General features: G+C 36.4%; 1 protein-coding gene across 4 annotated transcripts in view; it reads right to left on the reverse strand.

Annotated features, from left to right (window-relative positions):
* Positions 1-23,340, reverse strand: part of CFTR (CF transmembrane conductance regulator) — a 230,318-nt gene that overhangs the window by 81,199 nt on the left and 125,779 nt on the right. For 3 of the 4 annotated variants that reach the window (XR_012512045.1, XM_074379167.1, XM_003921052.4), the window contains exons 21-22: positions 21,351-21,451; positions 8,524-8,775 (exon numbers count right to left, since the gene is read on the reverse strand). Coding sequence is in view for 3 of the 4 variants with exons in the window: in XM_074379167.1 (XP_074235268.1) it covers positions 8,524-8,775; positions 21,351-21,451 (353 nt within the window). In the remaining variant the exon portion in view is untranslated. The remainder of the gene's footprint in view (positions 1-8,523; positions 8,776-21,350; positions 21,452-23,340) is intronic. The other variant, XM_074379168.1, reaches the window with a different exon arrangement.

Here is a 23,340-nt window from a genome sequence, read left to right on the forward strand (position 1 = left end):
CTCGCGGCTGAGGCAGAAGAATTGCTTGAACCTAGGAGGTGAGGGTTGCAGTAAGCCAAGACCATATTACTGCACTCCAGCCTGGGCAACAATGAGACTCCATCTCAAAAAAAAAAAAAAAAAAAAAAAAAAATTCTAAAGGTTTTCATGGTATAAGTAGGCAACATGCAAGAACAGATGGAAAGCAGAGACATGGAAATGCAAAGACAGAATCAAAAGGAATTCTATAGGTCAGAAATACTGTAATAAAAATGTAAAATGCCTTTGATGGACTCATTGGCAGACTGAACACAGCTGAGGAAAGAATCCCCGAGCTTGAGGATATGTTAATAGAAACTTCCAACACTGAAATGCAAAGGCAAATAAATAAATAAATAAACCCTGAGAAAACAGAAAATCCAAAACAGTGGGACAACTACAAAAAGTGTAACATACATGTAATGGAAATACCAGAAGGAGAATAAAGGGGGGGAAAAGAACAGAAGAAATACTTGAAGCAATAATTACTGAGAATTTTTCCAAGTTAGTGTCAGGTACCATACCACATATCCAAGAAACTCAGAGAAAACCAAGCAGAGTAATGCCAAAAAAAAAAACTGACACATAGGCGTATCATATTCAAACTCCAGAAAAATCACAGGTAAAGACAAAATCTTGATAGAAGCCAGAGGAAAAAACAGCTTACTTACAGAAGAGCAAAGGTAAGAATTAAATCTAACTTCTCAGAAACAATGCAAGCAAGAAGACAGTGGAATGAAATATTTAAGGGTTTGAGAGGAAAAAATCACCAATCTGGATTTCTGTGCCCTGTGGAACTATTCTTCAAAAGTCAAGAAGAAATAAAGTATCTATCAGACAAACAAAAATTGAGGAAAATTGTTGTCAGTAGGTCTGGCTGGTAAGAAATGTTAAAAGAAGTTGAAGTGAGAAAAAGAAAATTATACAGGTCAGAAACTTGGATTTACCTAAAGAAAGAAAGTATTTTAGAGAATGAATAAATGAAAATATTTCATTTTATAATAAAATTAGAACTTCTATTTTCTTACTCTTAATTGATTTAACAGAAAACAGTTTGTTCAAAATAATTTCATCAATATATTCAATCATATATATGATAATGTATATACTTAGGTATATACATATATGTAAGTGAACTAAATGATAGCTACAATACAAGAGACTTGAAGGTAGAACTGGGAACATTTTATTATTATAATGTACTTGCACTATACATGAAATTATTTAGCATTATTTGAAAATGGAATTAAATTAGTTGTAAACGTAATTGCAAACTCTAGGGGCAACCACTAAAAATTAAAGAAGAATTACTATGCTAAGGAAAGAAAGAAAGTGGAAACATAAAATGCTCAATTAAAACCACAATGGAAAGAAAAAGAGTAGACAATAAAAATATGAACAAAGAACAAGTAGCTTAATAGAAAACAGGAATAAATTTGGTAGATGTTTATCTAACTATATCAATAATCATTTAAAATACCAATAGCCCGAATACACCAACTAAAAGACAAAGATTGTCAGAGTGGATCAAAAAACAAGTCTGAACTATTTGTTGCCTATAAGAAACTCACTTTAAAACCACATATAGACTAAAAGTAAGGGGATGAAGAAAGTTCGGCCATTTTAACACTAATCAAAAGAAAACTGGAGAGGCTATATTACTTTCAGAGAGAACAGACATGTAAAAGCATTTGGGAAGAGATTGCAGAGGATTGGTAAAATTAGAAATTTTAACTAATTTCTTTGGTAAAATCAGAAAATTATTAGCTTAAAACCATAAGCAGACAAAGCTGTCACAAAAAAACCTACATGCCAACATTTTTCATGAACACCAATGCAAAAATTCTTAAAAAGTATTAACAAATTGAAATCAACATGTATACAAATAATTATATACCACCAGAACCAAATTGAATTAATCCCAGGTATGGTATACAAGGTTGATTCAGCATTTAAAAATCAACTAATGTACTCCACATCAACAGGCTAAAGAAGAAAAATAAAGTGTTCAAATGAATAGATGTAGAAAAGCATTTCACATAATTTAACACCCATTCCCGATTCTTTAAAAAAAAAAAATCAAAAAATCAGCCGACTAGGAATAGACTTCCTCAACTTAAAAAAAAAAAAAAAAAAAACTTCTACGAAAACCTTACAGCTAAAATCATCCTTAATGATAAGAAACTTGAAGTTATCCCTCTAAGATCAAGAACAAGACAAAGATATCTCCTCTTACCACTACTTTCAGCATCATACTGGAAGTCCTAGCTAATGAAATAAGAAAAGGAGATAAAAGGTATACAGATTGGGAAGGAAGAAATAAAATTAAGTTCAGATGATGATCATCTACGTAGAGGATTCAAAATAATTGACAAAAAATTCTTGAAACTATCAATAATAAGTGATTATAGCCAAGTTGAAAGATATAAGGCTAACATGCAAAATCAATCATTTTCCTATGTAACAGCAATGAAAAAGTGGAATTTTAAATTAAAATCACAATACCATTTACACTGGCATTCCTTGAAAATGAAATACTTGAACAAAATATGTAAAAAGCCTATATGAGGAAAACTAAACTCTGAGAAAAAAATCAACAAATCAAATAAATGGAGAAATATTTCATGATGATGGATAGGAAGATTCAATATTGTCAAGATGTCAGTTCTTCCTAACTCATCTATAGATTCAAGCCAATCACAAAATCCCAGCCAATTATTTAACGTATATTGGTAAACTGATTCTTAAGTATATAAAGAAAGGCAAAAGACTCAGAATAGCCGACACAGTATCAAAAGAAGAAAAAAGTCAGATAACTGACACTACTCAGCTGGGCATGGTGGTGCACACCTGTAATACAACACTTTGGAGGCCAAGGCGGGGTGGATCACCTGAGGTCGAGAGTTCAAGACCAGCTTGACCAACATGGTGAAACTCCGTCCTAAAAAAAAGAAAAACAAAACTGACACTACTCAAGTTTCATGAGTTTAGCTTATAGCCGAATTAAAAGATTGAGGCAGCACAACACAAATACCTTCAGTTTCCCAACTGTGTGCTCAAAGGTTCTCTTTAACTTCACTTATCTCCTTTCCTCCTATCTTGGAGAAGATGGATTTCTCCTCAGTGCAGAGGCAAATGCCTCCATATTGCATTTTATATGACCAATCCCCAAAGACGAGTGCTCTTGCTTTCTACTTCCTACCACCACCAATGGTGTTCTACATAGCTTCTTATTTCAGTATCCACCCATTCCCTAACCTTTTGCAACTGGCCTTTTACCATCAGTCCTCTATACCTAATGGCTTTCTTTTTCATTTTTCTTCTTTTTTTTGAGATAGTGTCTCATTCTGTCGTCCAGGCTAGAGTGGTGCCATCACAGCTCACTGCAGCCTTCATCTCCTGGGCTCAAGTGGTCCTTCTGCCTCGTCTCCCAAGTAGCTGGGACTGCAGGCATGTATCACCACACTCACCTAATTTTCGTAATTTTTGTGGAGACAGCATTTTGCCATGTTACCCAGGCTTGTTTAGAACGCCTGGGCTCAAGCGATCCTCCCACTGTGTCCTCTCATAGTGCTTGATTACAAGCATGAGCCACCACACCCAGCCCTAATGGCCTTCTTAAACAAGGGCTTTCATGGTTGGGCAGGAATGCATCAGCATCATCTGGAAGTTGTGCTGAAACTCAGACCCCTGTTCACTTTGTTGGGGCCCAAGAATGTATAGTTCTCATAAATTCTTAAGTGATACAGATGATGCTGGCCCAGGGACCACAGTTTGAGAAGCCCTGCTCCTGAAGATGACCAAAGACCACACACACAAAAAAACAAATTGCTTTTCCCATACTACTCACAATACACATTGTAAATGTAAAAGGTTTTACATTTTACAATGTAAAACCCACATCGTACCAACAATGTGGGTTTTGGACACCAAGCAATGCTGACAACTGTCTGGAGTTAGCATAGACCTCACAGGATAAGGGCTCATTCCCATAAGACTGCCTCCCAACATACTTCAAATGCCAATGGCAAGCCCAGATTGTCACCTGTGCTTCTGACTGTGTATCTGTAAATCGATGAACTCCTCAGATTTGATAATTTGCTAGAATGGCTGACACAACTCAGGGAAACAGTTTACTTAATAGGTTACCAGTTTATCATAAATGGATGCCACTCAAGAACAGCCAGATGGGAGAGATGCATAGCAAAAGGCATGTGAGAAGGGGCACAGAGCTTCTGTGCTCTCTCTGGCATACCACCTTCTGAGGACCTCGGTGTGTTCACCAGCCTGGAGGCTCTCCAAAACACTTCCAGTTAAGACTTATAAGTGACTTAATTACATAGGTATGGTTGATTAAATCACTGGCCATTGTTGATTGTACACAATTTTCAGCCCCTCAAAGGTTCCTGGAGGTCAAGGGGTGAAGCTGGAAGTTTCAACCCGAACCCCTGGCAACCAGCCCTTCTCCATTCCTGTCCTTAGGGACTTTCCAAAGGCCACCTCATAAATACAAACTGGGGTGTAGTTGAAAGGGACTTGTTATGAATAACAAAGGATGTTATCTGCTTTTATTGCTCTAGATCTATTTCAGGAACTAGTGGGGGAAAAAAATATAGAACAAAAGATTCTCCTGTGGCTCTTATCACTTAGGAAATTCCAAGGGTTTTAGAAGCTCTGTACCAGAAGTCAGATAGCACCTAATAGCAAAATCTACCTGGATTATCTGAGTTTCCAACTGTATAGCTTTAGCTTTCAAATTCCAAAATTGGAGGCCAGGCACAGTGGCTCATGCCTGTAATCCTAGCACTTTGAGAGGCTGAGATGGGATGATCACTCAAGGCCAGAAGTTTAAGACCAACCTGGGCAACATAGTGAAAAACCCTGTCTTTATATTTATATTTATGTAAAAAAAAAAAAAAAAAAAAAGATCCGCAATCTATCATCCATCTTGCTCCAATCTTGTCTTCCATTACTTCCTTTGCCATCCCCCAACCTGACTGAACCAGTCACTGTCTTCTGTGTATGCCCCTTGCCTCATGTTATGCCCTCTGCCTGGAGCACCCTTTCTCACTCAACTAACTCAGTCAAATGCGTAGGCAGATGGGAACCTGTCCAGGGCTTGTCTGGGCATGCCCACAGCAGACTTGGAACCCCACAAGCAGGCCAAAGGAAACTGGGTGGAGCCACAAGGCATTTGCACCTTATGCAGGGGAGGAGCCTACTCTCTTCAGTTCCTGTGTGGTGGCCTGGGATTCAATCTGCAAGCAAGCCTCCATCTCAGTTTGCTGAGGTTTTTTTGTTTTTTGTTTTCTTTTCGCCCAATAAAATCCTGCTGTACTCACTTTTCAATGTGTCTATGTGCTTAAATTTTCCTGGTCGTGTGACAAGAACCTGAGTTTTAGCTGAACTAAGGAGCAAAATTCTGCAACACCACCTTCACTTGTTCAAATACACAGCTCAGTTCTCAAAGCCTATTCTAAATGCTACTTCCTATATAAAACCTTCCCTGAATAGACTAACTCTCCACCAATTGATACTAAATGCTTCCTCCTCTGAATTCCCATAACATTCACCTGTATATCTCTTATTCAAGAGCATTTCAAGGATTTGGGGGACCCAAAGCTTGTAAATTTGGAGGGAGGGCTCTTTCCAAGAATAAAGATTATAGAATTATAAATACAAAATTAGATACAGGGCCTTCAAAGTTGGCTCAGGCAAATGAAGATCTGTGAAATTTATGCTTTGTTATCATCACAATAAATCTGCCTCAGGTTTCAGTGGATCTTATATTTCCCCTTTCAGATTATCATCTCCTGGGACAGAAACTTTCTCTCTTTCCCAGCCCCGCATTTTCTGTTCTTCCACCTTCTTTAAAGAGATGCAATGGCATCTGATGAAAAAGTATCTCGAACTCAGATAGATCTGGGTTTAAGATCCCTGTTTCCTTACTCACATAATTGAACCTCAGTTTCCTCCAGTGTGGAAAATAAAAGCAAACTATCTGCCTTTAGGGTTATACTGGGATAAAATGTAATAGTAAATGAAAGTGTTTAATCAGCGCTTAGGATATGATAAGCTCTCAATAAATATTAGAGTCCCTCTTTGGATGTGTCAAAAAAAATTATAGGAAGTCATTGTTTTGGATTAAGCTCTCTCATAAGGCCTCAACAGACCAGACTAAAAATAAAAGTGGAGTCACCCATGTTCACCAAAGCAAAACAAAGCTGTTATCTGGCCTTCCAAGAAATCAACAAAGATGACAGCCTGATTTCCCAAGCAGGTCAGTTTCAGACTTCCATCTTAAAGTTCCCGCTGTTTTAATTCTTAAACCAATGTTAACCAATCAGTGACTTTTCTATTATTCTGTCTCCTTTGTCCCCACTTTTCAAGAAAAGAAACTTTGAAATGACCAATTTTCTTCTTATTCTTTGTTTCTGTTTTCTTTGGCCATTTTTTTGGTCTATAAAGCCAATCTCCTTTGCTCAACTTACTGGAACACTTATTCCAATTTGTGAAATGAAGGATTGGCCAAATCTAGAATAGAAAATAAAGCTAACTGACATATTTAAACAAAATTTGTTGTCATTTTGTCTTTTGACAAATGGCACAATCCATAGCCTCGTGTGAGTAAATTTCAATTCCCCCAAAGTACCTAGAGAGTGCCTTTCAGTGAATTGTTACTGAACACACATGGCCTATTTTGTAGATAGAGATTTAGAGAAAATGAAATACCTGCGCATATTAATTCTTTCTCCTTTTGCTACATCTCTAATTACTAACCTCAAATCAGGGAAACTTTCCATATGAATGAGGATCCATAAATTGTACTACTCTAGGGCTTGCTTAAATTTAAATAAGTGGGCAAATGAGCATCAGCAAAGCAAAGGGGTGGCAGGATGTCAGGAGGAGAGAAAGTCAGTTTACCAAGGCTTTCTATCTAGTTTTATTCTTGCTATTCTTGCTATTGTTTATAAAAATGAGATTGCTTTTGGCATTCATCTTGGTGACCCCAGGACAAAAATACTTTCAGCTATGGTATTCATTGATATGTAAAGCAAAACAGAGTAATTAATTTTACTTTTTCCAGTGCAAGAAAAGAGCCAAGACAAATCATTAATTCTACATAGTTCCAAAGAACAACTAACATCTCTGCAAGTTAAATAATGAAGCAAAAATGCCAACAATTGTAGAGGTTTCATTAGGGCTCAAGTTATAACCCAAATATCCATAAACATACTCATCCTAACACTAGGGGCAAATTCAATATGAAATGGAAAATCTTTCCATTTATGCCCATTTAAAACTGTTTTCCCTTAGGAAAATTAAAAAAAATCAAATTTTATTCTTGATGAACAGAAATATAGTTCATTTTAGTGGTATGTGAATATATTTATCCAAATATAAAGCAAAAAGATGTGTCAAAATTTCCAGTGTTCCATTTTAAGCCATTTCACATGGTACACAGGGACTTTTTGCTCATCCTATATATATGTTTTTACAGAATTTGTGTAATTCATTAAATGTTTATCAAGTGCTCTAAAATCCATGGGCAAAAATCAAAATCATATATTGGGAAACTCATGAGCAAAACTGTTTCTATGTCAGTGTTAAGGACTGTGGCCTAACATTTTTACTAACTATATCTCTCTATATATTTTTGTATCTGTGTCTGTAATTAACCACAAAGAGATAAAATTTTAAAATTCAGTTTTCAATTCAGTTTTCAGCTCCCTTTTATTTTATCTAAATAAAAAAGAAAATCAATCAAAAATACATAATACGCTTGTCTAGATTTACAGAGCAGTCTAGAATTAGAGATTTGAAGACAATGAAGAACTATGTTTATGGAACCTGAAGTCTATGGATAATGATCATCCCTGTCTTCAGAAATCAATTCCAGAAATCTGTATATATTAAGTTCCTTCTATGTGTTCAGCCCAGTGCTGGGATCCATAAGCAGTATTTCAAAATAATGCCAATTACTTATGCTTAATAAATACAGTAAATAACTAGGGAAAAAATCTATTTCTCAGTGAAAACTTCAAAGAAAACCAAAACAAACAAACTGAAAATAAAAGCTAGGAAAAAAAAAAAACAGTATCACTTGTTTGGCATAATGGAACTTAGATAAAATTTAAGACATTAGATGGAGTCAGCGATAAAATGTTATTCTTATTGGAGGATATTTTCAAAATGGAAAATCTAAAACATGTTATAATTTCGATTTTTTAAATGGCTTATTTAGTTATTAACCTAGCAATTGATCAGATATTCTGCAAGTACAATCACATTAAAATAAACCCATTACGTAGATTCAGGTCTCTGAAAATTATATTTTATATTCAAGATAATGACTCCATGTAATAGCAAAAGATGTATGTTCAATATTGATTCTACTCTACAATAATAATGTTACAAATAGATTCTACTAACACACTGCTTCAGGCTACTGGGATTCACTTACTCAACACAAGTCTAACAAAGCAAGCAATGTTCAAATCTCACCCTCTGGCCAGGACTTATTGAGAAGGAAATGTTCTCTAATATGGCATTTCCACCTTCTACGTATTTTGCTGTGAGGTCTTTGATGGTCATTTGACCCCCTGAGGGCCAGATGTCATCTTTCTTCACATGTGAATTCTCAATAATCATAACTTTTGAGAGCTGGCCATTCTTGTATGCTTTGGTTGACTTGGTAGGTTTACCTTCTTCTGTTGGCATGTCAATGAACTTAAAGACTCGGCTCACAGATCGCATCTGAAATAAAAATAACAACATTTTTGTGTTTAAGATTGGCAGACCATTTCATAATTAGTTTGATGTTTCCTAAAAAATAACTTGCAAAATGCGACACTTGCTACTTGTCACTTGGTTATCGTCAGGCTTTTCAATGAACTAACAGGAAATAATTGGATATAATTAAAAGCTTAACTGAAGAGAATTAACTAGGACTTATATAAATGGGCTCTGTACAGGCCTGTTTATTTTTGTGATCACCTAATTATCAGTTATGCAAGCCACACATAAATAGCCAAACTATTCTCAAGGGAATAGATGACGTCAAAAAGAAAATTTATTTCTATTATGAACAGCACTGCGCAATGCTGTACAACTGGTATATTATAATAAAATGTACCACAACTTAAAACCACTACTGAAGATTCTTCTCTTTCTCTCAAACTACCTTAGTAACTAACTATAATTCTGTGTGTCAACCATGTGGTTAAGTGAACTCTTTATGATTAGTCAATTTTAAACAACTTCACTCTAATCTTCAAACAGTTTAAGTCATTGGCATATATCTGCAGTTAAATAATTATGCTTTTAATCTAAATTACTTAAATTTCATTTTTAGTGCTAAAAAATGTAATTGCATGTAAGGGTTATATTTAAAATTAAATATGTAACTGCTTTATATATCTATTCATGTAATATTTAATAAAGTATACCTTTAACACACACAGAAAGAAAATGACTTAATTTTTAAGGTGTTCAATTTTTTAAACAAAAGTGTACTTCTCTGAATAATTATGACTTACTGGAATGTGGAATGTGATTTTAAAAACAACCTGACATATAGTAAGTACCCAATAAATATTTGAACAATAAATAAAGAAATGAATATACTGAATAAATAAATATAAGTGTATAAGAAGAAAATTTGAAGACTCTGAATTCATTCAACTTCCTTTTTTTTTCTTTTTTTTTGAGATAGAGTCTTGCTATGTCACGAGGCTGGAGTCCAGTCGCGTAATCTTGGCTCACTGCAACCTCTACCTCCCAGGTTCAAGCGATTCTCCTGCCTCAGCCTCTCAAGTAGCTGGGACTACAGGCATGTGCCACCATGCCCAGCTAACTTTTGTATTTTTAGTTGAGACAGGGTTTCACCACGTTAGCCAGGATGCTCATGATCTCCTGACGTGACCCACCCGCCTCAGCCTCCCAGAATGCTATTTTTAAAAGATGTCATCCTTGATCCTGTGGTTCAATCCTTCCCAGGCATTAGTAGCTGACTAGACACAATTTTACTGCTCTTATTTTTAGTCTTACTAAAGTTAAGTAAGTCTTACTAAAATTATTGATGCTGGTTTTATTCAGTCAAAGAGTTTATTAGCTTTCCTTTAAGATATTAACATATCTTATTTATACCAAATGTTTAGACTTTAAAAATTATCCTTTTTGGAAAAAAATGTGGGCAAAAGTGCATTTGCTTCTATTATTTCTATTTTTCAATATCAAAAGGTGGAATGGGAAAAATTCTTCGTCTTTAGTATGGAGTGATTGGTAGATAAAGCACAGAAGTTTAGACACAGATCCTTAATTGAACATTAAAATTCCATCTTAGCAATTCTAATTGTATTGCCTGTTTTCACATGCCATTAATCAAGCCTGCTCTGTTTATGAAGTTCTTTTTCACTCTGGCGATTCTGTGCTTCAGTTTCCTTCATCTTGAAAATATCTTCAAATTGTCTCCAGTAATTATTCAAGATTCAAGAAAAGAATCCTTTGAAGTCAAGCCCACTATTAATGGATGTGAAAAGGACCCCAACACCTATACACTAAATAACAGTAAAGGAAGTAAAATGCATATAGTCATGACTATACACATGTAATACTTTAAATTCTGAATTATGAGTGACTTTCAGGGTAGATAAGTCTTGACTCAGTTATTTTTGATTAACTTTGAATTAAAATACACTCACACTGTCACTAATTTTCATAGAGAGCTGCTAGTCTATAATAAGGTCTGGGAGATAAATTAAAATTGCAACTACTATTGAGATAAAACTGCCAGAGATTTAGTTCTAATGCATTTAAAATTTCTTATTGTATTTATCCTGCATAAGAATAGCATCCCTCTCTTGAAATAACTGAAGGGTATACACAAATGTAGATTAGCTGCATAAAGTTGAGACTTGATATTTATGACTGTTAATTCTACACACAATTCTAAACTTAATTTTTATTAAGCAAGACAGGAAAGACACTATATAACAAAAATTCTTCACATTTTAATACTTCCAAACAATCAATAAAACCTTTAACTACTGTTATCTAAATGACTCAGAATTACATATAGTATTATTAGAAAATAAAGACTTTCAAAACCACTATTTTGGCAGCACTAGAATATAACATACAATGTTTTCTGTTTAGGACTTGTGTTTGAGCATTGCAAATTACATTCCCCATTAGTGAAACTCACCTAGAGGGTGAATCTAGAACTTCTAATGTCAAATGTGACAAACAGAATGTACCAATCAAATTTAGAGAATGTAACTTTCCAACTCATTATCTTTCTTACAACCTAGCTGCTTAATATGACTCTAAGATGGACTATAATGGGTCCATACAGCATGGTCAAACATGCCTAGCTAAGAACATGTAATTTCATCTTAACACTGGGCACTTATTCATAGCATATGAGCAGACAGTCATTCAATAAAGTGGGTTAGAATACCTTCTGACAGGAAGAAAAAGTGGCTTGTGCAGACACTTCCACCACGGTCAGCGTGTAGCCACTGAAATGCCATTATTGAAGAGATGTGGACAGATAACAAATTAGATTATGCATTACTAACCAATTCCTCGTATTTGTGGGCTTTCCAGCTTGGATATTCTACCTCCAGTACCTCTGGAAGGAGAGGCCACATCAGAACCAGAGCAGAACAAATCAATTCTGGTCATTTAAATTTCAAAAACTGGCTTTTGAAATTCAAGTCAAATATTGATCATTTGAAAATTTTGAACCATGTGAATATTGGCCTTTAAGCTCCAAAAGCCAAAGCCTAAGGACTCAATGCATAGTGTTTATGCAAAAAGAGTAGCCATAGACAAAGTTATGATGGATTAGAAGCAGTCACTCTCCTCACCCCACAAACTGACTCAACAAAGGTTGTCCATAAATGGGAGTAACAAGAGGGTTTAGATACCAGGTCCTCTAAGAAAAGTTCTACCTTGCAACCAAATCCTGGTTCTGTCCTCAAGGTGATTTGGAAAATTTAGAACAAAGGAGGCCTATGCCTGAATTCCAAGGCAAAGCCCAGGAAAGACTCATGCCATAGTGAAGCTTCCTGTGTCTTGCATGATGTGGGAGCAGTAGAATGAACATGTTTGCTTGGAATGTCTATGCACAGATGACTTGATATAGCTTCAGATTTGAATCTTTTGATCCTTCAGGGGCATGGAAGAAGCTGAAGAAGGCTCAGCAAGGGAGAGCTCACAGTGAGAACAAGAAAGACAAAGACTCCATCTGCATGGACCATGCACCTCTAGGTCAGACAGGAACATCAATGCCTCAGAGACAGTGAGCACAGACAAAAGACGATTCAGGTCAAGACACACCTTAATCCCTAATATTATGGCATTCTGCAAACCCCACTTAGAACCCAGCAAAATCTCTGAATTTAATTATATTATTTCTTTCACTCAGTGGAATGCATGCTCAAATAGAAAATAAACTCAACCACAGAAAAAGTCAAGTCATATTTCTTGCACACTTAATTACAGAGCCAAAGATTCATAGCTGCTACCAAGGATGGATCCAGGTTTTATGGAGCCTGAAGCTTAAGTAATTTGGGGAATTCTTAAGGAAAAAAAAATCAAAATCCAAATTATGCATATAAAATTAAATATAGGGCCTTCAAAGGAGTTCATGCAAATGAGAGGACCTGCAGCTTATGTCTCATACGCTTCATGTTAAACCAACTCTGCCTATTATAGTAACCTTGTTCAAAGTGTTCCTTGTATTCAAACAATGGACAGTTCAAAACATCCCTCTCCATCTAGTGCTTAGTACCATGTAGTCACTTAATAAATCTTTGTTAATAAAGAATGAATCCATTATTCTACCTCCTATGCAGAAAGCAGTGTCTGTGCAGTTAAGAATGACAGTGCTGCGAGCATATTAGCAGGTAGTGCAGGCTGCAATTTTACCCTTCAGCTCCTCAGCCTCAAAATATTCATTGCTATTTGGATTAGACGGAAGTTACAACATATCAAACTATTTTTAGTCTCATCTATTTGTTTTCATTGAGCTTTTAACCTCACTTAACGTTTTTTTCTCATTTAGAGTGCCTATTAAACATTTTCACGTGATGCGTAAAAACTACTGTGCCATTGTGTAGCTACCTAGATTGTGCTGAATGGAAATTTGTATTCAGCAATTATCAGAATGACTGGATTGGCAAACTCCTTAACACCGGTCTGCTGCTTCCTGTGCATAGAAAAGAGTTGCCTAAGGAGGGATAGCTCTGTTTAGAGCAGCAAGTCTGCCCTGCCCAGCAGCAAAATCCCAGCATCTGCTTCAGTAGGAGCACTTCTTGTAGACTTTGAGAAATAGAAAATGAAGCCAAAATGAGACCCAAGCACTGACACAATGAACCCCTTTCTTCATTTTTGGGGAAGAAAACTTGACAGAATTTGTGCAGAATTCTGTACATTAGAATTTAGCCAAAATTTGGTGGGGTTTTTGCTTAAGGATCTTCATCTGCTTTAAATTCTTTGTTTCATTATTTAATTTTGTTATTCTTCAAAACCTCTTCTGAGCCCCTTGAGAAGGGATCAATCCTTAAAACTGGACCTCACTATCTTTATAAGAATGTCTAAAGTTACTAACCTAGGCATTAGAAGAACAAAGTCTTTTGGGACTATGACAGTCTTGACAAAAATATAGCTTCACAGCCTAATCTCAACCTTACTTTATAAGGGATGCATTTAAGCCAAGAAGAAAATAATTACTGATTTTCCTTTTCTCTTTGTGTGACAAAGAGGCAAGAGGAGGCTTACAGGCTTATTCTAGAATAAGTCAAGAAGCCAGACTCCTCTCCCTCACAAAAATATTTGTTCTATTTCCTTTCATCCTTTTGGTTGTTCAGAAGCCAGCACATCAAGATTAGGCATTAACACCCAAACTATGTGCCATCGTAGAAAATACACTTCACACACCAGAGATCTGGCTGGCAATACTATAAAGAGACTTCATTACTGGTAGTTATGTGAGGATTGCAAGAAATAAATATAAAGAGAATCATCTAGAAAACGGGCACAATGTAAAAAAAAATCACACATTTAATAGGAAAACAATTCTAAGCATGAAGTACTTGTAAGGGGAGATTCAGGGCTTTTATATCATAAATCCTTCCCAGTAGGCACAAACTATACTTTTCAATACTCACTAACAGAGACCTGACAGCCAAGGCCAAGTTAGATCCATTAGCATAATCTTTAGGCCATGCACATAAACTTAAGAGACGATGGTTAGCAAGAAAACAGGCTCTGCCCAAAACATGTTCTTGAAACTCTGGTCTATGTTTCTACATCTATTATTTACATTCCTAGAGCACATAAGAAGGCAGTCAATTGCCATGTTGTTATAAATTATTAATAGCATAAATGAGTTACTTATATTATACTATAAACCTAGCCCTTTAGTATATTATTACAGCTTGCTCTCTACAGAAATGGTTTGCATATTTTTACCTGTGGCAAATCATTTGAGAAGTCAGTGTCACTTTTTCTATCAGAAGGGACAGAGATGGTGATCTTCACACAAAAGAAAGAAAATCTATTTGCAGCATGACAAAAGGCATATCCCAAGTTAACACTGAGGTTTCAAAATACGCTGGTGCCCATTTTCAATAGCTAAAAACTTTGGTAAACATGGTACTAAGTGTGCCGATGGGCAAAGGAAGACTCAAACTTACCCTTCCATGTAAAAGGTCGGACATTGGCCAGGCATGGTAGCTCTCACCTGTAATCCCAGCACTTTGGGAGACTGAGGCAGGTGGATCATGAGGTCAGGAGTTCAAGACCAGCCTGAGCAATATGGTAAAACCCCATCTTTACTAAAAATACAAAAATTAGCCAGGCATGGTGGCACGCACCTGTAGTCCCAGCTACTCGGGAGGCTGAGGCAGGAGAAGCACTTGAACCTGGGAGGCGGAGGTTGCAGTGAGCTGAGATCATCATGCCACTGCACTCCAGCCTGGGCAATGTAGCAAGACTCCGTCTCAAAAAAAGAAAAAGGTCAGAGACATCACTCACCAAATCTATTACTTACTCTGGGGCTTAATTACAATCTAGCTTGGTGAATACAATTGGATCTATGTGGCTTCTGCTAAAAATATTTCAAAATAATTTGCAAAAAGAGGAATCTAAAACAACAAATCAAAACACCTTCTCACAGTTTTCACTATTTTAATAAGATTTTTTTCCAAGCATCTTAATTTTGAAATATTGTGTCTTCCTCAAAGTACTCTCTTACTAAGCCTCATTTTTTACATGTCTTGTAGAGATGTATATAGATATCATTGATTGATATAGGACAAAAATTATTTGCTGGTAGTCCCTCAATTCAAAAGGAAATTCTATGACATAGACCAGGGGTCAGCAAAACTATGGCCCACAGTACACATCCAGCTACTCTCATTAGTTTACGTATTATCTACAGCTGCTTTGCCTTCCAAATACTGAGTTGAGTCGTCATAAAGACATTACAACCTGTAAAGCTGAAAATATTTACTATTTTAGCCTTTATAGAAAACGTTTGCTGAGCCCTCAGCTTTGACTCACAGAAAATCAGAGCTAAAATGAATCTTAGAGAGCATATAGTACAGCGATTCACAAGCTTTGCTTGATACATACTAGAATCACCTGGAGCACTTTTAAAACTACAAACGTCATGCCCAGTCACCCTGCTTCCTACCAAGAGAACTGACTTCACTGGTCTTAGTGGACCCTGAGTAATCTCTGTTTCTATTGTTTTGTTAGTAATGGAGTCTTACTCTGTCACCCAGGCTGGAGTGCAATGGAGCTATCTCGGCTCACTGCAACCTCTGCCTCCTGGGTTCAAGAGATTCTCCTGTCTCAGCCTCCCCAGTAGCTGGGAGGCACATGCCACCATGCCTGGCTAATTATTGTAATTTTAGTAGAGACAGAGTTTCACCATGCTGGCCAGGCTGGTATTCAACTCCAATTCTCAAGTGATCTGCCTGCCTCAGCCCCCCAAAGTGCTGGGATTACAGGCTTGTGCCACCACACCTGGCTACTCTGTGTTTTTATAAAGATTCTGCATGTGCTAGTAGAATGAGAACTTGTGATCTAATCCATAAATGAGATTATCTATACCCAGGAAGTTAAAGTGATAGGCATGAAGCCCAATGAATTTTTAAAAGTTTTCAACCTGTTTTTTGTTTTTAACATTTCAGCAATCCCTTCGGGTTCTCATTAAACCTCTTCTACTAGTTCAAGACTCTAAAACATCATAATGGCATTTTCTTTGTTGGTTCTAGTAACACATTGGTTCAGAGTTCTTTGATCAGCTTTGATAATTGCAGCAGTGAATAACTTAATCAATGGACTCTAGCATTCTGGGATAGTAACGGAAATGTGGATGTGGAATAATACCTGCCTATATGCTAATCAAGAGTTGAAATTTTTCATAGGAAAAAGATCCAGAAGAGAGAGATTGTCAAAGCTGGAAGGAAGTTTAGAAAACTTCTAACCAAACTGTTTCATTTTACAAATGAGAAAAAAAAAGGCCCTCAAGGAGGCTAGGACTTGCCCAAGGCCACATGTGGCAAGGCCAGAGTGGAATGCAGGACTCTTACCACAGACATTCTACAGGATGAAATGAGAAGAGATGGGTGGAAAAATGTCTTAAGACAGAGGTCATGAGAGGAAAATTGAAAAGACTTGTAAAAATAGAAAAAGATAGACATGGTCAAGAAACCATTGAAAGGAGACCAAAAAAAAAAAAAAATAGAAGAAATGACTCCTCCCCTCAGATTCTTACAGCAAAAACTACATTCAGTACAAGAAAATTAGACACCAGGAGTAATGCAGAAAAGCCAGGTTCCCCTTTTCTCCGCATATCAGGCTTCTTGTTGGTCACTGTACAATCAGTCACTTGATCTTTACTGGAACCCAAAACAAACACAGGCAATAAAAGGACAAAGGAGAAACCGAGGGAGTTTCTATTGACAGAAAACTCTTCTCGGATTGCATCAATCTTACAAGGACTTTCTAGAGCCTCACTAACAGGAATCTGTCCACAAGCCCTGCAGATTCACTGCTTTCCCTATTCACTCTGGTGGCTTTCTTCCTCTTATGTTATTAGAAACACCCAGTTGAACAGGGTAGACAGCTAACATAAACAGGGATGGTTTATCTGCTGCTTCACGGAGAATTAAAGAGGCAGAATAATATTCACATAGGAGTAATGCAGAAAAGCCAGGTTCCCCTTTTTTCTAGGTGTCAGACTTCTTGATGGTCATTGTACAATCAGTCACTTGATCATTACTGGAACCCAAAACAAACAGTAAAAGATAAAAAGTAGTCTTTTAGTTGTGCTCACTATGTGGCAGGCAGTCCTGAAACAAACTGAATTGTCAATGGCTTCTTTCTGACAATGTGACTATGAGTGTGCGTAGTTTATCAATCACTAGATGGCTTGATATGGTTCAGTTTGAAGCATCACCTTGTCACCCTTTCTAGATCTTATTTATTTAATCTTTATTCATTCATATAGATAGCAATCTTAAGTGCTTAAGTTACATAATGCTTAAGTAGTTAAGAATAGGAGAAAGAGAAGACTTATGTTACTAAAAATGGAAGGAAGGCATCTTATGAGTCCAAAAAATAAATAAACCAGCACACAACTTTGTTTTGGAGGAAAAAATATAAGATAATTGCTTTAGCAATAACAGGTATTAATCCACATATCATTTGAGGATGGAGTTTTAAAAAATTAACACTTTTCTTTTCACCTCATCTATAGAATGGTATGAAAAATACAACTGAAAAGAATAGAGACAGCCACAATTTATGTTAAAATAAAGAGTGAATTATTAATATAAATAAACAATTTTTAAAGCATTGAGATATCAATTGAAATAACTGGAAACCCCCTAACATGGGGTTTTCTAATAGAAATTATTAAATTATATTCTGATAATTTTACTATTTTTTAAATTACATGGGTGATTCACAAACTATTAAACTATATTATTCATAAAGCGATGATGTTCAGATGACTTTTTTTCTAACCTGCTAAATAAGGCCACACAGATTAGTAAGTAGAATAGAAGTTTTGTCCTGTTAATAGTCTCTTGAGACCCTGGGTACATTTTAAGGAGATACTAAACAGAAACTCATGCCTTAAAATGTCAAGTCTACTGAGAGACATTCTGCAATTGTGTTTTATGAACATGTGGTGGTGTCAAGATGATAGTTGGATACACATTTAGAGCAGGATAGAAGCCTAAACTAGAGATATGAATTTATGATTCTTCAAGAGATGGTTTCTTTTCTTTTTCTTTCTTTCTTTGAGTCTTCTCTGGTGCTCAGGCTGGAGTGCAATGGCATGATCCTGGCTCACTGCAACCTCTGTCTCCCAGGTTCAAGCGATTCTTGTGTCTCAGCCTACCAAGTAGCTGGGGTTATAGGTGCATGCCACCACATGCAGGTAATTTTAATTTCTTTAGTAGATAAAGGATTTTACCATGTTGGCCAGGATAGTCTTAAACTCCTGACCTCAAGTGATCTGCCCACCTCAGCCTTCCAAGATTCATCAAGATGGTTTCTGAAGCATGGGTTTAGAAAATAACAGCTGGAGAGTGTCAGTAGAACAGGGCTGGGATATAGGTGATGTTTAGAGATCTGAAAGAGAAAAGGGGCCAGCAAAAGGGGCAAAGGAGGAGCCAGAGAGGTAGAAGGAAAATGAAGTGGGAGTAGTGTCATGGAAGTAAGAGAGCAAGTATCACAAGAAGAAGAATTTGTCCATGGCATAAATACTGCTAGAGCTGTTAAGGGAGACAGAGAAATTGGCTCTGGCAAGATATTGGTCCTGAGCAATGCGGGTGATGGAAATAAAATGAAGTAGGCTGTGGAAAGAATGGGTTGAGGAAACAATGGAATGAAAGTGGATTGAGGAAAAGAATGGAATGGAAGTAGGTTGAGGAAAAGATGGAAAGTGGCCCTTTCTCAAACAATTAGCTATATATAGGCCAAGAAATGGCGTAGTAGCTGGAGATCAAGGGAAAGTATTTTTGCTCTAATGAGAAAGGTCCTACAAAGAGGAAGGTATTGCAAATTACTTGCTTCTGAATATAGGAGCAAGAACACGGGCAGAAGGTGGTGCATGAGGAGAGGTGCACTAGCCTGGTGCAACTGGTAGAGAGAAACAAAAAATTATTTCTGGTTGCTTCCAAGGGATAATAAAGTCACTGGTTGAAAGTGCAGGGGGTGGAATTATTGGAGCACCTGATAAGGGAGAAGGTGGGGAAAAGCTATCTTAGGGAATATAATAAAAAGTTTCATAGGAAAATCTAATAAAAAGGTTACTGTACAGTTTTGTGTACCAATATTTGAGATATGTGATCATAAATACAGTGCAATTTGAAGCTAAATGTTATCATCCAAACTTTACTAGTTGAGAACTAAAGAAAGCTAGGCACCTGAGCATAAGCAGCAGGGGGAAGGTTAAAAAAAAAAAAGCCACACTGTCATTTTTATAACTTCAGAATTCTATCAACATTTGACTCTGTGTTCTTGTCTAAACCAAGCCAAATGGGTGAATAAAATATTCTTTCCATGTATAAACATTTTTTTTTCCTGAAAAACTAAAAGTATACATCAAACTAAAAATCTTGTTTATTCCATTATAAACTCAACTCTAAATTCAGTTAACAGCTCAGTAAGTAAAATGGCAACACTTTGAGTTTTTACTTCAGAAGTCACAAAGACCTTTAGGGTTAACATGATATAAACGTGGAATTTGAGGGCATAACCATATCTATTTCCTACTCTCAACATATGCCAAGGTGAAAACAAAAAAGTTACTGTATAACTTTAGCAATGGCATGGTTAACAGCAATATGATGGGAATCAATAACCAGATAAATGCCCATAAATACCCAGGAAAAGGCTACTTGTGCTATTTGGCAAGGAAATAGAAACTCACATATTCACTCTGATATTCAAACAGAAGAACGTGATTTTTAAAATGTGATCAAATGCAAATATTGATACTTTTCATAGACTGTATTATAACATAATAGGTCCTTGCAAAGATCCTTTTATTGCACAAGATGAAAGACACGATGTCAAAGCACAGATCACAAAGCTCAGGATGCACATGTGAAAAACTAGAGGAATGAAAACACCTTACAGAAACTTTCATAGAGATTGAACAGGTAGAATAGAAATGCACTGGCCGGGCGCGGTGGCTCAAGCCTGTAATCCCAGCACTTTGGGAGGCCAAGGCGGGTGGATCACGAGGTCAAGAGATCGAGACCATCCTGGTCAACATGGTGAAACCCCGTCTCTACTAAAAATACTAAAAATTAGCCGGGCATGGTGGCGTATGCCTGTAATCCCAGCTACTCAGGAGGCTGAGGCAGGAGAATTGCCTGAACCCAGGAGGCGGAGGTTGCGGTGAGCCGAGATCGCGCCATTGCACTCCAGCCTGGGCAACAAGAGCGAAAACTCCGTCTCAAAAATAATAATAATAATAATAATAATAATAATAATAATATCATGAAAACATCATGCTGCTAAAATTGACAGCCCGAGATAAGGAAAGAGTTCTTAATCAAGTACCAAAAGCACAAAACCTAAAGGAAAAGACAATACATTGAACTTTATTAAACTTAAAAGCTTTTTTTCATCAAAAGGCTCTATAAGCCAAGCCACTGACTAAGGGATTATGTTTGAAACGTATAGAATTGACAATCAATCCAGAATTCACAAATTACTACAATTAAGGAAGAAAAAAAATCTAGGTAGCAAATTTATGAACAACATGAATAAGAAATTAATGTTAGAGAACACCAAAAGCCAATAAATATGTATCGAGCTGCCCTATATTTCTAGTAATCACTTCACTTCCATCAGACTGCCAAAATGAAAAAGTCCAACAATACCAAGTATTGTCAAAGATATGTAGCTATGAGAACTCTTGTACTCTCTTGACGGGAATATATGTTGGTACAACAGACCTGAGGGCAATTTGACACCACCCAGTAAAGATAAGCATGGGTGAATTCTATGATCCAGCAAAACCACTCCTAGGTATTTGTCCTAAAAAACCCTGAATGAGAAAATAGCTGAAAGAATGCTCACTGCAGTATTAGATCTTCATAGTGGCTATCTATGAGGAGGAAAGAAGAGATCCGGGTTTAATGAAAGATACACAGTAACCCTCAATTTATCTGTAATGTTTTATTTCTTAAGCTCAATATAGAGTACACAGTTATTCCTCATACTATTACTCATACTTTTTTCTTGTCTGATTTTTTTTTATAAAAGTTAAAAAGATGATAGTGACTTACCAAGCTATCCACATCTATGCTGGAGTTTACAGCCCACTGCAGTGTACTCATGATATTCATGGCTAAAGTCAGTATAATACCAACTGTTCCCTCTCCTTCTCCTATGAACAAAAGACATAAATGAACCTCATGTTATTTCTCTTTTTGTGAACTACTTTATTCACACCTCTCCAAGGGCACATATTACATTAAACATACATTTCAATTTTATACTGATTTTAACAATTTTTAAGTCTCAGTTCACCACAGCATCTACTAATAGCAAAAATGCTCTACATAAAGTAAGTATTCAACCAAGGCTTTAAATCAAAGAGTGATTGAATATTAGGAAAGTGTTGCCCTTTTTAAAAAATGTTACTGGTATTGGAGGTGTTGTTGGTATTGGGTAGGTACTATATTTGTCTCCTCTATTATTACTCTATAACTAACAACAGTAACAAATATTAGAATGGGCAATGGGGAATAAAGGTCCTGTATCCAGATGAACTCCCCTACAAAAAAAAAAAAAAGACAAAAGCAGGGGAGGAGTGTGTCCAAATAGTATCTGCAAGATGTTTAGATGTTCTCTGTGCCGTTGCAAGGAGGACCTTTGCTAATTGCATGCTGTTAGGAAGTAAGTATACTTAGCACTTCACCAGAGAGTCAGAAAACTAACAGGTCTGCTACTCGGAAAGAGAAAAGATTGCCCTTTATTTAAAAAAAAAAAAAAAAAAAAAAAAAAGATTGTTGCATCTGGGAAGAACAATACTTAAGTGTTTAATTATAAGGATCACTAATTAAAATTCATAAGTATTCAGTATTATGGCCAAAAAATTCTCTAAGAGGAATGTTCTTAAATTATTATAAAGTTAGGCTATCAAGTCCCAGTCGAGAGTTCACACATCTATAATGCATGATAAAATTGTCAAAAGGTTCTACAATTGTGAGAAACAATTCACATTATTATTAATTGAAATTTTCGTTTCTGCAATTCCTCTAACAGAAGGCATAATATACACAGCATATACCTGCATGTAGTACTAAATTATTTTGATATAGGTAAGATTTATTTGGGCCCCAATGTATTGCTTGTTCTTAAGGTTAAGATGAGAAGATAAAATTTTAATAATAAGAAGTCATATAACATTTATTTGGTATTTACCAAGGACCAGGCACTATACTAAGTGTTTTGCACAAATTATCACATTAATAGTCACCACACATACATGGAATAGGTGATATTATTCTGTCTATTTACACTTGAGAAAAATGAGAGGCTTAGAGAGTTAATTAATGTTTGCAAGTTAATACAGTTGAAGACTAGTTGAGCCAGGGACAATAATAGCTGGGTGGCCAACATCCACTCTGGCTGAGCATCTGACTTGACTGGTAAGTTCTGTATTATACTGATTGTTAAATGTTTTGATTATTGCCCCTAGTAAATCAAGACTCAGCCACACTCACCCATGTTATAGCATGTGTAATACTAGTTTGAATTGTTAACAAGTCTTCATTTATGTAATTCAGCCTTCTTTGATTTTATTTTCAAATAACTTAAAAGAATTTTTAAAGTTACAGTACCGATGAGGATTAGTACATTTGCCTCTCCATGTGCATTCCTTTCATAGAGTCACTTTCCACTGCTCTAGCTGGGAGAACAACAAAGGTAGCGAACCCACTATCCTCAGAGCAGGAGAGTAGACGGCAGGTGAACCCCCGAGCCAAAAGAAACCTGTTTTCTGTTCTCTCCAGGACTTTGTGATTGTATAGAGGAACTCTGCTGTTAATTCAGGAGGCCAGAATATAGATACTACATAGTCAGTGTGGAATAGCCCTAATACACCAGGAAAACTAGTCTTCAGAGAGAGAAATGAATCAAACAGCCACAGAATGGAAAGGACCCAGGGCAGCTATGGACTCAAGAAAAAGAAGAACTGCAGCTGACTCTCCTGTGCTTGTTCCAGCTTCTTTAAAGGCCAATGGCACCACCTTCTCAGTACTCCCTGAGGCC

The sequence above is a fragment of the Saimiri boliviensis genome, chromosome 10 (genome assembly GCF_048565385.1).
Source record: "Saimiri boliviensis isolate mSaiBol1 chromosome 10, mSaiBol1.pri, whole genome shotgun sequence".
Lineage (NCBI taxonomy): Eukaryota > Metazoa > Chordata > Mammalia > Primates > Cebidae > Saimiri > Saimiri boliviensis.